At 43.7% G+C, this 15,181-nt stretch overlaps 1 protein-coding gene across 12 annotated transcripts in view; it reads right to left on the bottom strand.

Moving 5' to 3' along the window:
* LOC135512344 (calcium/calmodulin-dependent protein kinase type II subunit gamma-like) overlaps positions 1-9,656 on the bottom strand; it is a 137,831-nt gene extending 128,175 nt beyond the window's left edge. For all 12 annotated transcript variants that reach the window (XM_064934283.1, XM_064934281.1, XM_064934286.1 and 9 more), the window contains exons 1-2: positions 9,471-9,656; positions 8,489-8,583 (exon numbers count right to left, since the gene is read on the bottom strand). In XM_064934283.1, the coding sequence (XP_064790355.1) occupies positions 8,489-8,583; positions 9,471-9,535 (160 nt within the window). In that variant the 5' untranslated portion in view covers positions 9,536-9,656. The remainder of the gene's footprint in view (positions 1-8,488; positions 8,584-9,470) is intronic.
* Positions 9,657-15,181: the final 5,525 nt, after the last annotated feature.

Below are 15,181 nucleotides of genomic sequence, written 5' to 3'. Positions count from 1 at the left end.
GTTGTTATCCGCGCAATGCTAGAGTATTGAAAACAGGGGTGCCAATCATTTTGACCCCTGTCGTTTTTAGATTTTTTTTTAAATGACTTGTTAGACAAAATCTCTTTCGCTGGGCAATTGTATTAGTATAAAATAACTTCCCTCCCCCAAAAAAATTGCATACAATATAGCTCAGTATTTGTTTTATTTATTTTTATTTTTTGCTCATCGTTATCAAGGGGGCCAATAATTATGGACGTGATTGTATTTATTTAGTGATTTCTGTATAGTGTCTGGTGTGATAGATCAAATAATGGCCAGACTAGGTCTAGGAGACAGTAGCAGTGGTAGTAGAGCTGCTCATTGCCAGGCGACAGGTTGATTGAGGGTGTCACAGCATGTCTCTGTGATCAGGCTGGGATTATCCTGTTCCATGCCTCAGAGGCTCGGAGAGCCACAACCATTGCCTGGTCTGGCAGGCTCACTATATAACACAGGTACCTACTACTACATTACAGACACTTGACATATAAACCACTACCATCCACAGAGAGAGGCAGGGGGAGGGAGAGTGAAAGAGAGAGAGGGAGGGATAAAGATAAAGACAGTGGAAGAGAGAAAGTCAGCTTGGTTAGAGTATTACTGTCACCCTGATCCGAGCGTGTGCATGTACGTGCACACACACACACACACACCTCCACACCCAGAGCAACGATTCAGCGTGCTTTTCAGGAAGGGACTTGATTCCTCAGGGTAGTCTGACACAGAGCTGGCAGAGTCACACTCACATCACTAACAACCACGTTACAATACTGCAGTACTTTAAACTGCCACACATACACACACACATGCACGCACACAAACGTGCACACACGCACACACACACACATTTAGCTTCAAAGTAAAGGCAATGGAGTGGGTGGGCAGAATAAGACAGAGGGCTGTGTACAGTACCTGTTGACAGATTGATAACTTCCATTATTTCCTCCCTGTCTTTGTTCTCCATATGTCTCTGTGGGGTGGATGTGCTCCAAAAGAATCCCATTTTTGTCTGATAAGACAATTTGTCTTTGATTCCAACGTCTTAGTCTTAGAGGAAGCAAAAAGAAAGTAGCAAACACAAATCCAGCCATTCTTCATACTGACGCCGGGGATAAGGACAAAGTTCTGCAGTGTGTGGTGCTTATTAATTCTGCCTTAATCCAGGGTGACATCGTACAACACATCCAGGGTGACATCATACAACACATCCAGGGTGACATCATACAACACATCCAGGGTGACATCGTACAACACATCCAGGGTGACATCGTACAACACATCCAGGGTGACATCGTACAACACATCCAGGGTGACATCATACAACACATCCAGGGTGACATCATACAACACATCCAGGGTGACATCGTACAACACATCCAGGGTGACTTTGTACAACACATCCAGGGTGACACCGTACAACACATCCAGGGTGACATCATACAACACATCCAGGGTGACATCGTACAACACATCCAGGGTGACATCGTACAACACATCCAGGGTGACATCGTACAACACATCCAGGGTGACATCATACAACACATCCAGGGTGACATCGTACAACACATCCAGGGTGACATCATACAACACATCCAGGGTGACATCATACAACACATCCAGGGTGAATTGGACTGAACAGTGGTAGTACGTCCCCTATCTATGAGTAGTCATTACCCAACACTCCTCGGATTGCAAACACACACACGCACACACACGGAAAGAAGCACAATACAAACCTGAGGTTTAGGATACACAAATCAGACTACAGTTTGACTCAAATACAGAAGAAAAAAAACTCTGAGAGCTTATATGACAATTCTAACAGAAGTAATCAATCAGACCCAGTCTAATGCAATACAGTATAATGTAATGTAGTATAACTGTAATTTAATGTCCCTAGTGCTGAAATATATTTTTTTAAATTATTATTACAAAACAACTAATTGACGTTGGTTCAATTACTTGAATTCCATTTATGATTATGTTTTTTTGTGAGCTCAATGTGCTGTTTCTCTATCAAGCGCACGAGAGACATCAAATCAAGAACAATCTGTGGGATGCTGTAGGGAGTTGTAGTCTTCAATAATTAAATATTCAACCTAGTTCAGCGCAGAAAACATGGTAATTAACTACAATGACCGGAATCCATTGCGCTTGTTCTTCCCGGCTCCGCACACAGACCACATGAGAGAGGAATGTACACAACACAGAGACGAGAGGCATAGAGACAGTTCATGAGGTAGGTCTACCCGATTGATAGTTGTAGCAGTCTTGAAAGTATGCCTTAAGAACTACTAAAATAGTGATTTAGTCAGACAGCTCTGCAGTATGTGCAGTTACTATCTAGTTAACCATCTACTAGCCTAATTAAATATTATGACTCGTTGGAGAGAACAGAGATAACGTTAGATGGTTGTCTGGCTGCTATTGCCTGAGCACAGAAAAGATGATGACTTTGAATAAATTAAATAACAAGAAAGAGAAAAGAAAATCACAGGAAAATATATACAGTACCAGTCAAAAGGTTGGACACACCTACTCATACCTTGGAGTGGCTTCTGTCTGGCCACTCTACCATAAAGGCCTTATTGGTGCAGTGCTGCAGAGATGGTTGCCCTTCTGGAGCTCTGAACTCTGGAGCTCTGTCAGAGTGACCATTGGGTTCTTGGTCACCTCCCTTACTATGGCCCTTCTCCCCCGATTGCTCAGTTTGGCCAGGTGATCAGCTCTAGGAAGAGTTCTTGGGGACCTTCAATGCTGTCTAAATATTTTACCCTTGCCCAGATCTGTGCCTTGACACAATCCTGTCTCGAAGCTCTATCGACAATTCCTTGAACTCATGGCGTGGTTCTTGCTCTGACATGCACTGTCAAATGTGGGATCTCATATAGACAGGTGTGTGTCTTTCCAAATCATGTCCAATTAATTGAATTAAACACGTGGATTCCAATCAAGTTGTACAAACATCTCCAGAATGATGAATACTTACAGTACCAGTCAAAAGTTTGGGCACACCTACTCATTCAAGGGTTTTTCTTTATTTTCTTTATATTATTGTAGAATAATAGTGAAGACATCAAAACTATGAAATAACATATATGGAATCATGTAGTAACCAAAACAGTGTTAAATCTAAATATATTTGATATATATTCAAAGTAGCCAGCCTTTACCTTGATGACAGCTTCGCAAACTCTTGGCATTCTCTCAACCAACTTGGAAAGCTTTTCCAACAGTCTTGAAGGAGTTCCCACATATTTTGAGCACTTGTAGGCTGCTTTTCCTTCACTCTGCGGTCCAACTCATCCCAATCCATCTCAAATGGGTTGAGGTCAGGTGATTGTGGAGGCCAGGTTATCTGATGCAGCACTCCATCACTCTCCTTCTTGGTCAAATAGCCCTTACACGGCCTGGAGGTGTGTGGGTTATTATCCTGTTGGAAAACAAATAGTCCCACTAAGCGCAAACCAGATGGGATCACGTATTACTGTAGAATGCTGTGGTAGCCATGCTGGTTAAATGTGCCTTGAAATCACTGACAGTGTCACCAGCAAAGCATACCCACACCATCACACCTCCTCCTCCATGCTTCACGGTGGGAACAACAAATGTGGAGATCATCTGTTCACCTACTCTGCGTCTCACATAGACACGGCAGTAAGAACCAAAAATTTCAGATTTGGACTCATCAGACCAAAGGACAGATTTCCACCGGTCGAATGTCCATTGCTCGTGTTTCTTGGCCCAAGAAAGTCTCTTCTTATTATTGGTGTCCTTCAGTAGTGATTTCTTCGCAGCAATTCAACCAGGAAGGCCTGATTTGCGCAGTCTCTTCTGAACAGTTGATGGTGAGATGTGCCCGTTACTTGAACTCTGTGAAGCATTCATTTGGGCTGCAATCTGAGGTGCAGTTAACTCTAATGAACTTCTCCTCTGCAGCAGAGGTAACTCTGGGTCTTCCTTTCCTGTGGCAGTCCTCATGGGAGCCAGTTTCATTATAGCGCTTGAAGGTTTTTGCAACTGCACTTGAAGAAACTTTAAAAGTTATTATTATTTACCACAAAGTAGTGTGGGAAAATAACAGGTTTGGACTGTTCCTGCTATACCGCCAGACCTCCTTACTCATTGGTAGGAAGAAGTTTGGTCCAAATTGGGTACTATATTCATTGAATATTATCTGAATCTTATCTATTAAAATGGCCGATTTGGGTGCAATCAATTAGCTTAATTTCTCAGAGATCAAATTATATTTCAACAAAATAATGTTTCAGGAATGCTAGTCTTAACTGTTACTAACTTCATAAATGATGGGAGGGAGTCTAAATGTTTTTGAGGTAGAACGACCTAATTGAATGTTCTCAATATTTGGCTTTGGCATTTAAATAAAACAGCTCTGAAATAATTTAAATGTCATATTTAATAATGCTTTTAATGTTTACAAAAAAATGTAAACCGAACCGAAACGTTCAGTGTGAGGTCACTGTGAATCAGGAAAGTACTGGCTGTGCAAAGTAGCTTCCAAGCTATCTTTATATAAACAATCAGTATTTCTTTTTCCAATTTTGGAGGACAACTTCATTATTTGAATAGCATTATCTGTCATCACACAAAGATATAGTAGGCTATAAAAACACATGCACCCACACACATTCTGACACACACACGCACCCTCGCTCTCTCTCAAACACACAGACACATACACACACTTGGCTTGGTGTCATAAAAAATGCACAATTCGTTCCATTAAAGATTCACCATGGCAGTACTGCTACGTTTACCAGGACTCTAACGAGCAGCACAGATGAAGCCTTCCAAGGAGATGGAGGGAGAGAGAGAGATTGGGAGGAGGGAGAGAGAAAGAGAGAGAAAAAGACAGAGATGATTGGGATTAGGGAAAGAGGGAGAAGAAGAGAGATGGAGAAAGAGAGAGAGAGATGGAAAGAGGTAGAGAAAGGCTCTCTCCATTTTTCCATTTCTATCCAGCAGAGCCTTGTGCTAGTGTCAATTATTCAGCAGCACAGTTCCATCAGCCTCTCGACACCATCCGGGGCCTCGCTGCCTTTCCTCTCCTCTCAGGCTGCTCACTCAGGCTATAGGGCTCAGGATCAGGCTCAGCGTACATTCCATCCCATCCAGCCAGGCAGGAACATAGAGCATCCTCCCCTTCCCCCCTTATTACCCAGCCAGCATCTCACGTCCCCAGCAGCAAACCCTAACCCTAACCCTGCAGCAAACTCTGTGAGTGACAGGGTACATTTGAAAAAGACCATCCATGCAGAGGCATAATGACACATGCACACATGCCCACAGGCAGGCAGACAAACAAAGACACACACACGGTGGAGAAAGTAAAGGTTAACCCCTGCAGTACTGGACAGAGCGCCCCAGAAGAAGTTGTCCAGAGTGACCTGGTGAGTAATATGAGAGGGGGGGGGTGAGATGTTACTGCTTCTACACCTGCATTGCTTGCTGTGTGGGGTTTTAGGCTGGGTTTCTGTACAGCACTTTGTGACATTGGCTGATGTAAGAAGGGCTTTATAAATACATTTGATTGATTGATACTGACTGTCAAGAGCCATAATATAACAGAACACATCCAATATACAACCAGGCCTGCTGGCATGGGCAACTCAGCTAGCCCTGATGCCCTGGGTTAAGACACGCTCACAGTCCAAAGGCATAGTCACCGACCGACAGTCAACTGGCTTGACCTCTATGACACACATGCAGCCACACACACTGGGATTTAATCCGACTCACATCATGCACTCAACTCATCTGCACAAATGCTGCAAAGCTCCCCACTCGCACCAAATAAAAAAACATTTATTTTTCTAAACACACATCACACAGAGAATACAGAATGAACACACACACCAAGCACTGTCTGCTAATAGCTTGTTTGGACCGGGCTTGTTTCTCTTCACCAGATATCCTCCTGTTGAAGAGATTGGCTCGCGCTCTACCATGCCGTCCCTAGAAGGGGTGCATCATGCCGGGCCAGACTTTATTCCCTATACCACGACCTGAGTGGGTTGAGTCATTGACGTGATCTTCCTGTCCGGTTTTGCTCCCCCCCAGGCTCGTGCGGTGGGGGAGATCTTCGTGGGCTATACTCAGCCTTGTCTCAGAGTAGAAAGTTAGTGGTCTGTTAATATCCCTTTGGTGGTGTGGGGGCAGTGCTTGGGCAAAGTGGGTGGTGTTATATCCTGCCTGGTTGGCCCAGTCTGTGTGTAACTTTGGACAGTGCCACAGTTTCTCCCAGTCCCCCGTGTCTCAGTCTTCAGTATCTATGCTGCAATATACTATGTGCCGGGGGGTGGTATGGCTAATCTTCCATGCCGTCCCTAGGAGGGGTGCATCACATCGTGCCAGGCTTTATTCGCTATACTCGCTCTCTCTTGCTCTGCTGTGTGTACATCTCGCTAGCTTTCACTCAAATGGTGAGGGGCTGAAGCTTATTGGCTATAACACGAATTGCTAAGGGGCTGGCCAACGTGGGGGAAAATGGTGCAGCACAGCTTCCAGAAAAACAGTTGCTTGTGGCTGATTGTGGTAAAACAGCAATTCTGCTCATAAATTATGCATGTGTGAACACCACATTGACACGTCCAGCCCAGGGCGGGAGGTTTACAAAATACTTAGAAGTAGCCAAAGTTCCAGAGCATGCCTTTAACTTTATACATAAATACAGCCTCATGATGGCAGATGATTGCAGCTTCGGTTTGTGTAAAACACATTGGCATGCTCAGGGCCTTCGGCTCTGATTAAAGGCAGTGGGCATGAGGAGCAGTAAGGAGATGAGGAGGGGGGTAAGGGGCTCTGGCTCAGCTTGGCTCTCCTCTACCCAGCTCAATAGGACTGGAGCATTCCTCTCCTTCTGTGCCAGCCAACATCATGAACAGTTTCAAGAAAACAGTTGCCAGGTTACTTGACGGGATCTCTGCCAGCCGCAGCTAAAACACAGCAGATCTAATTACCTGTTGTTGTTTTTTACGGCTTTTTTAAAAAGAAATTCTTTGTTTTACTGGCCCCTCCGTTGAGACCATGGCAGAGTGGGGTAGAGGGGGGAGGTTGTAATTCAGCTGGCATCTCCAGAGGATGGAACAACCTCACACCGAGGGCTGGCCTTTGTAATTCTCCTAATAATCAAACAACCTCCACTGCCCCTCCATGGCCATCGCTAAAGCCTTCTCAAGACGGCAGAGAGGCCATATCTGCAACAGTGTTGTCACGGGAAAGAGGTACTTTTTTTTTACGACTAGCAGTAAAAGACTGCTTGGATTAACAAGTCAATACCCGGTCAGCACAGCTAAGACTGTGCTTCCGGAAGATTTCTTCTTGGAGTAATTGGCAGCCGGGACTGACGCAAGAAATGGCTGCGACAACCATGCCTTCCAAAAATTGGTGACGCAAACATTGAATTGCAGTGTAATTACGGTGTGACAAGCATGGCGTTAGCTGTTTGACATTAGTCATGGAAATGTATGCCCTAACGCACACAGTGACAGAGAGAGAAAGTGCTGAGGCCTAGAAAAATCGAATTAATATCCATCTCCACCACGATGTCAAGCGCAAACAGGAGATGGGCCAACTTGATACCTGAACAAATAGGTATCAGCCGCGTCCACTTTCCCAAAAATAGATCCGGAGCCTTTTTGTCTCTGGCGCCGCAGCAGTGGCAGATTGGCCATGTCTCACGTTTCCCCGTGCAGCCCTCCTGGCCAAGGCTTGATTAGAGCAGATGATATCCACACTGAAGCGTGACAGTCTCCTCCGGCCAAGAGGACATGCTTTTCAGTCTGAACTCCACGTCTCTGATCAGGGGATCTCACAAGGTGAGGGGGGGGGGGAAGATAGCGTGAGAGGAGAAAATGTAAAACACTGGTGTAGCCCTAGCAGCAAATAGAGGTATTGTGACCACAGCTATGACGAAACAACACGAAGGCGCTCCAGATCCTTCTAAATGGGCCTCCGGCAAATCTGTATTCACAAACACACTCGGTTGCTGAGGGCAGGAATAGAGAGTAAACAAATGCAACACACACAGACAGTGGCTGAGCTATGGCTCTGGGGTAGGCAGGCACAGTAACAATATGTCATGCTGGACTGGAACATCATGAGGTGAATGCTACTGTTTATCCCATTGAACACGGAGCTCTGTGAAGTCATAGTTCCTCAAATATGTCGCACTTACCTACACCATGCAATTTGGCACACACCTTTTGACAAGTTGATGAAACGGCTATGTAACACTAACATATAATGCAATTGTATTATGCTGTTTGAACTAGATATTACATGGATCAAGCACTTTCATGTGCACATGGGTAATTGAATAAACCAACAATGAAAAGACTACCTTCTCCGGTGTCGATCTCCTATTGAATTTTGATTGGTCGAAACAATGTCACAGGCATCAAAGCACACGGCATAGTAAGTGGTGTAATGTTTCCCTCTGTCTTACCTCTTGCTGATAGTTTTTTTGTGTTGATAATTTTAGCAGCAAATTCCTGGCCATTGGACTTTTTAACGCATCGCCGGACAACGGAGAAGGCACCCCTGCAACGAGACAAATTAATAAACAAAACAGCAACATGAGATCATGTGACAACTCTTATATTTTAGATTAGAATCCCAGAAAACTAGAGGAAATTGTAATTGTAAGCCTACACAGGAACTAGTGTGCAGAAGTACCTTGAGCACCACAAAACTATCCAGGGAATAAACCAAAACATGTCAAGTCTACTGTAGGCTATGATAACTGAGTGTTGTATTAAGCCTACCATAGGTCTACCGTCTATTATGATTTCATCATGCATACTTGAAACTGAAAATGTATGGTGATAGGTGGAGTTGGACGTACACAATAACGAGCTACTGCTAACTGCAAACGATCAAACAGACGGGTTACAAAGTATCTTTCTACTTGGTGGTTTATGCGTGTAGTACTCATGTGCTACAATGTTACAACGCACAGAATGAAACACATTGGATACATTTTAGATGGTTACACAAGTAGTCAGTGTAGCGTTCATCCCTGTGTGGCTCTCTACAAAACAATACGGAAAAATAACCCAAAAAGTAAAACAAATGATTTAAAAAATGGATCGCGGGAAAGTTGTTGCCTTGAGATAAATAAACACTATACCTATAGCGGATGTCGTTTAGGTGTCCCATATCTATGGCATGGTAAACTCAGTACACGCAAGCCCTCCGACACTAGCTCGATATGTAACCATATTCTAATAAAATGTTGTTGGACTATAAAGCTCCCTGAACGAGGATAGAAGCGATCATCTCTTCGTTGCGGGGGGGATGCCTTTCCTGTTTCTGACAACCTATCATTGTCTGGTCAACAGTGGACTAGACACGCACAGCGAGAGTCTACGAAGCAGTACAGGAAAATGTATAAGAACAATAGGATGATATATTTTCATGTCGCTTACTTTCCGAGCTCTTCGTACAGCTGATATTCGTCTGTAAATCTGGTCGAGGTTACAATTGCAGCCATGTTGTGCAGGAGGGTATCGCCTCTCTTTTCCGTGACTGCCTCGCTCAGGTTTCGAGAGGAGATCTCGTAAACTCAAAGGGAAAGGGAGATACTGGAGCGACAGAGACTGAGGGGAGAAAATAGTAGTGGTTTTAGCCCTAGTGGTGGTGGTTGAGGTAGAGAAAAAAAGGATAGTAACGCGATATTTCCTCTCTGGTCTCGAGCGCCACTGATCTAGGATCAGCTTTATCTACCTAAACGCTGTAGGTAGCCTATTATCAATCTTTGTTTAAAGTAACACTGACCCCAGAACAGATTATATGGGCTGCGTTATCCTGCTTACGAGGGTAGTCGAGAAGAAAGAATACGTGATCTGATGCTGCATTGGCACAGAGATAGGAAAGCCTAAATGAAAGTGACCTCATAAAATTATATCTAAGTGTGAATATTGCAGATTTCCACCTCTGAATATCTTAGTGTAGACATTTGAACTGTAAAGATACGGTAAAGATAAACCTACTGTAAAGATAATCTTCCTGAAAAATGATAGTGTGAAGTGAGTCGGTCTACCAGTAGGCCTTGACTGATTTTGGTTGATATCCACATAGGTTGAAAGGGATCTATCAGGTGTGACACCAACTTGCCTTGCATAGAATTTGATAGGATTTGATCACAATCAAACACAAATGGAAACAAACTCCCAGAGCCAATCCATACCTGTCTCTCAGCACTTCTGATTAACGGTCCACTCTAAAGCTCGGCCTTCCTTTTCAGAACGCAACGCTGCCTTTGCATGTCACCTGCACACCCATGCACACATTTCCTCCTGTCCTGCCTGCTACGTGTTCCTTCCTACTGATGACCTTTCAACATATTCCTCTGACTGCCCCTCCTATACTGGATGGAGCTCCTCTACTATCGCCTGACATGAACCCATTTTGTAACATAACGGTCTTCACTATCATCATGCCCTAGGCTTCCCATGTCCAGCTGTCCCCTGCTGCCCCTTTAACCCCCCCCCATATGACTCCCATTTCCCCAGGAGTCTGGAAGAGCTGCCTACTTCATTATCTGTACTAATGTCTCCATCATAACAGGCTCATAAATCCAGAGAGCTGCTGCCGTGGAGAAATGTGTGTCTCGTCCCTCTGGGGTTATAGGTTGGGAAAATGGAACTAATTACTGTTAAGTCTCTTCTTAGTCTTAGAGTAGTATTTAACTGTAAGTTGTTGAAGCATCATCTTGATGTAATTGCATGCTCCACTGCAACGGTTTATCTGAGCTTTCATGAATTCTTTATGAGGAGTATTAGTATGACTTGTTTCACAGTATGTTTAAGTGTATTGCCACTGCTCCCGCTCCTTGTCTGTCTGTGTGCACACATGCGTGTTTGTATAGAGAGAGTAAAAGACAGAATGCGCTGCAAGCGTATTTGTACAAGGCTGTGCTTCTGTTCGTGTATATCTGTTCAGATAAATTACATATCTGTATTTGTCAGTGTGTGTTTTAAACAATGACTGTTTGTGTGTTCGTTTTTTTTATTCAGAAAGAGAGATACAGTATGTGTCAATGTGAGCCTGTTCGTGAGTGTATTTCTCTCACAGACCCGGAACTTCGTCTCTGAACTGGGCAAGCCCTTCACAGTCAGGCAACGTTGCGGAGGGAGAGTGCCAGTGATTATAGAGTGTTTGCAGTGAACACAAGAGCTGTGCTCTGGGCTTCTGCTGTAATTACAGGGAGGCTGACTGATATGAAAGCCTAGTTAGAGCGGTGCACAGGTGCCTCAAAATTAATTGCAGCATTTTCTATGATGTTCATGTCAGACAAGACTTCAGCATGCAGGATGGAGTGGTGGGTGGTAACAGTGGGATGTCAGATCATAGGAAGAGAAAGGAAAGAGGAGATGTCACGATCGTCATAAGGAGTGGACCAAAATGCAACGTGGTATGTTTCCATCCTTTATTAGAGAATAGAAAACTCCAATAACAAAAAAGCAATAAAGTGAACAATCGAAACGTGAAGCTCAGAGTAGTGCTCACAGGCAACTATACCTAAACAAGATCCCACAAAGCACAAAGGGGATGTGGCTGCCTAAATATGATCCCCAATCAGAGACAATGATAAATAGCTGGCTCTGATTTGGAATCATACCAGGCCAACTCAGATATATATTTACCTAGATGACCCACCCTAGTCACACCCCAACCTAACCAACATAGAGAATAACAGGCTCTCTATGGTCAGGCCGTGACAGGAGAGAGGAAAGAGAAGAGGGGGAAGAGGAGGAGGGGAGGTAGTTGCCACTTTCCTCTTTGCCAAATAAAAGCTGTATGTATCAGGGTGATCGGTGAAAGAATGCATGGTCCTATGGAAACAGTATCCATTTCCAAGCCAGTGCTGTTTGACCTCTCCTGAATGTACCAATTGTCAATATTATGTGTTATTATGATGTATTCCATTGGTGGTGTAGTGCTGCAATGGTGGTTGTCTCCTAGATTTAAAGGACAGATGAACTCACTGATTTTGCCTGGACCTTTCTGCTGCTCATTAAGAAAAAAAATGAGACTTGACACTTGGGGGTGTGGTTTGATGTGGGTATGTTATGTTCACTATCTCGTACCCTGGCAGTTATTGTTGTTTTTGCCTGTTGTGTCACTGGAGCAACAACATAGCCCCTACCACTTCCTCAAAATAGTCAGAATTACAGGTTGTTTTTGTTTTTTTTTGCCCAGAAGGTCTTAGTCTCGCAATTTTACATATAGCTAAGGTGTTTGGTGCAGTATTTCTCAAGTAATTTTTTTAATGAAAAACTAGTAAGTGTACTGCAAAGCACAAGCTACACACTCTTTATCGGTGCCCTAAATCACTAGCTAGCTAGCTAGCTAGCTAAGTTCCATCTCTGTGTTTGTCAATGAAGCTAGATAGTAGAAGCTAGCAGGCACCTTGAGCTAGAAGACCACGTTAGCTAAATCAGCTTATCAAATGACTGGTGAGTGGCAACGTGTGTGTCACGACTTCCACCAAGGTTGGCTCTCCTGCCGGTTCGGGCGGTGCTCGGCGGTCGTCGTCACCGTCCTACTAGCCACTACCGATCCCTTTTCGTGTATCTGTTGGTTTTGTCTGATTGGTTTCACCTGTGTGTTGTTTAGTTAACCTCTTTGAACTCTAGGGGCAGTATTTCATTTTTGGATAAAAAAACGTTCCTGTTTTAAACAAGATATTTTGTCACGAAAAGATGCTCGACTATGCATATAATTGACAGCTTTGGAAAGAAAACACTCTGACGTTTCCAAAACTGCAAAGATATTATCTGTGAGTGCCACAGAACTGATGCTACAGGCGAAACCAAGATGAAACTTCAAACAGGAAATTAGCAAAATTTTTGAAGCACTGTTTTCCAATGTCTCCTTATATGGCTGTAAATGCGCCAGGAATGAGCCCACAATTTCTGCCGTTTCCCCAAGGTGTCTGCAGCATTGTGACGTATTTGTAGGCATATCATTGGAAGGTTGACCATAGGAGACCACATTTACCAGGTGTCCGCCCGGTGTCCTGTGTCGAAATTGGTGCGTAAAACCTCAGCTGCAAGTATTTTTCCATGTAATTCAGAGAAGAAAGCAGACTTCCACGAACGATATATCAATGAAGAGATATGTGCTTTTCTGTTTTTGTGAAAATGTTGCCCGCTAAATGCTACGCTAAATGCTACGCTAGCTATCAATACTCTTACACAAATGCTTGTTTTGCTATGGTTGAAAAGCATATTTTGAAAATCTAAGATGACAGTGTTGTTAAGAAAAGGCTAAGCTTGAGAGCTAGCATATTTATTTCATTTCATTTGCGATTTTCATAAATAGTTAATGTTACGTTATGCTAATGAGCTTGAGGCTATAACTGGATACAGGTTTTTTTCGTAGCCAAACGTGAACAAAACGGAGCGATTTGTCCTACACAAATAATATTTTTTGAAAAACTGAACATTTGCTATCTAACTGAGAGTCTCCTCATTGAAAACATCTGAAGTTCTTCAAAGGTAAATGATTTTATTTGAATGCTTTTCTTGTTTTTGTGAAAATGTTGCTGGCTGAATTCTAGGCTTATAGCTATGCTAGCTATCAATACTCTTACACAAATGCTTGTTTAGCTATGGTTGAAAAGCATATTTTGAAAATCTGAGATGACAGTGTTGTTAACAAAAGTCTAAGCTTGAGAGCAAATATATTTATTTCATTTCATTTGCGATTTTCATGAATAGTTAACGTTGCGTTATGCTAATGAGCTTGAGGCTATAAATAGGATCCCGGATCCGGGATTGCTCGTCGCATGAAGTTAATTTGTGTCTGTATATGTAGTAGGTTGTCCCGCCCTTGTTTTGTGCGGGATTGTTATTTGTGTATTCATGTCAGTCGGTGTATCCTGTGTTGTTATTCTCCGGTCTGTCTTTATCCTGTGTTGGATTGTTCACCCTGTGTGTGTTGGGTTGACCGTGTTTCTTGTTCGCCGGAGAATAAACTGTCATATCACTATCTGCTCTCTGCGCCTGATTCCACCCACCTTGTTAAGACGTGACAGTGTGTGCTTTGGTGCCATTTTGTTCTTACAACATTCTCACTATCTATTACCACAGAGTGCGTCTGTCTGTCAGTGTTTCATAGCAACATGTTACAAAAACAGGTCGCGGCGGGACACAAGATGCTCGCGAATGGCTTTTGAATTTTGGAATATTGACAAGTGGCAGTGGATAACTTGAGTGCTCATTATTAAACACATCAGCAAGTGGCAACTCCATGAAGGCTTAGTGGCTAAATTAGTAATTCCATACGCGCCAGGCCAAAAAACAGACCATGATTTGGGGATTTAAAAAAATAATTATTAATTTTTGGGGTTGATACGTTTTTCTTTATGGCAAATCAAGTCAGACCTTTCCAAGTGGAAATGACAAACTTTAGAAACCTTTAGAAACCATTTAAAAACTCAAGTACACTACAAATACACTGGGCCGCCCCTGGTGGTAAGGGTAGCTAACAACACATCCGCCACGCTGATCCTCAACACGGGGGCCCCTCAGGGGTGCGTGGTCAGTCCCCTTCTGTACTCCCTGTTCACTCATGACTGCATGTCTAAGCACAACTCCAACACCATCAACAAGTTTGACGATGATCACCAACAACAATGAGACAGCCTATTGGGAGGAGGTCAGAGACCTGGCTGTGTGGTGCCAGGACAACAACCTCTCCCTCAACTTGATCAAGACAAAGGAGATGATTGTGGACTACAGGAAAAGGAGGACTGAGCACGCCAACATTCTCATTGAAGGGGCTGTAGTGGAGCAGGTTGAGAACTTCAAATTCCTTGGTGTCCACACAACCAACAAACTATCATAGTCCAAACACACCAATACAGTCGTGAAGAGGGCAGACCAAAACCTCAGGAGACTGAAAAGATTTGGCATGGGTCCTCAGATCCTCAAAAGGTTCTACAGCTGCACCATCGAGAGCAACCTGACTGGTTGCATCACTGCCTGGTATGGCACTACAGAGGGTAGTGCGTACGGCCCTGTACATCACTGGGGCCAAGCTTCCTGCCATCCAGGACCTCTATACCAGGCAATGTCAGAAGAAGGCCCTAAAAATTGTCAAAGACTCCAGCCACCCTAGTCATAGACTG

The sequence above is a fragment of the Oncorhynchus masou genome, chromosome 24 (assembly GCF_036934945.1).
Source record: "Oncorhynchus masou masou isolate Uvic2021 chromosome 24, UVic_Omas_1.1, whole genome shotgun sequence".
Classification (NCBI taxonomy): Eukaryota; Metazoa; Chordata; class Actinopteri; order Salmoniformes; family Salmonidae; genus Oncorhynchus; species Oncorhynchus masou.
The sequence above is the reverse complement of the archived record's forward strand: the minus strand, read 5'-3'. Positions and strand labels throughout refer to the sequence as shown.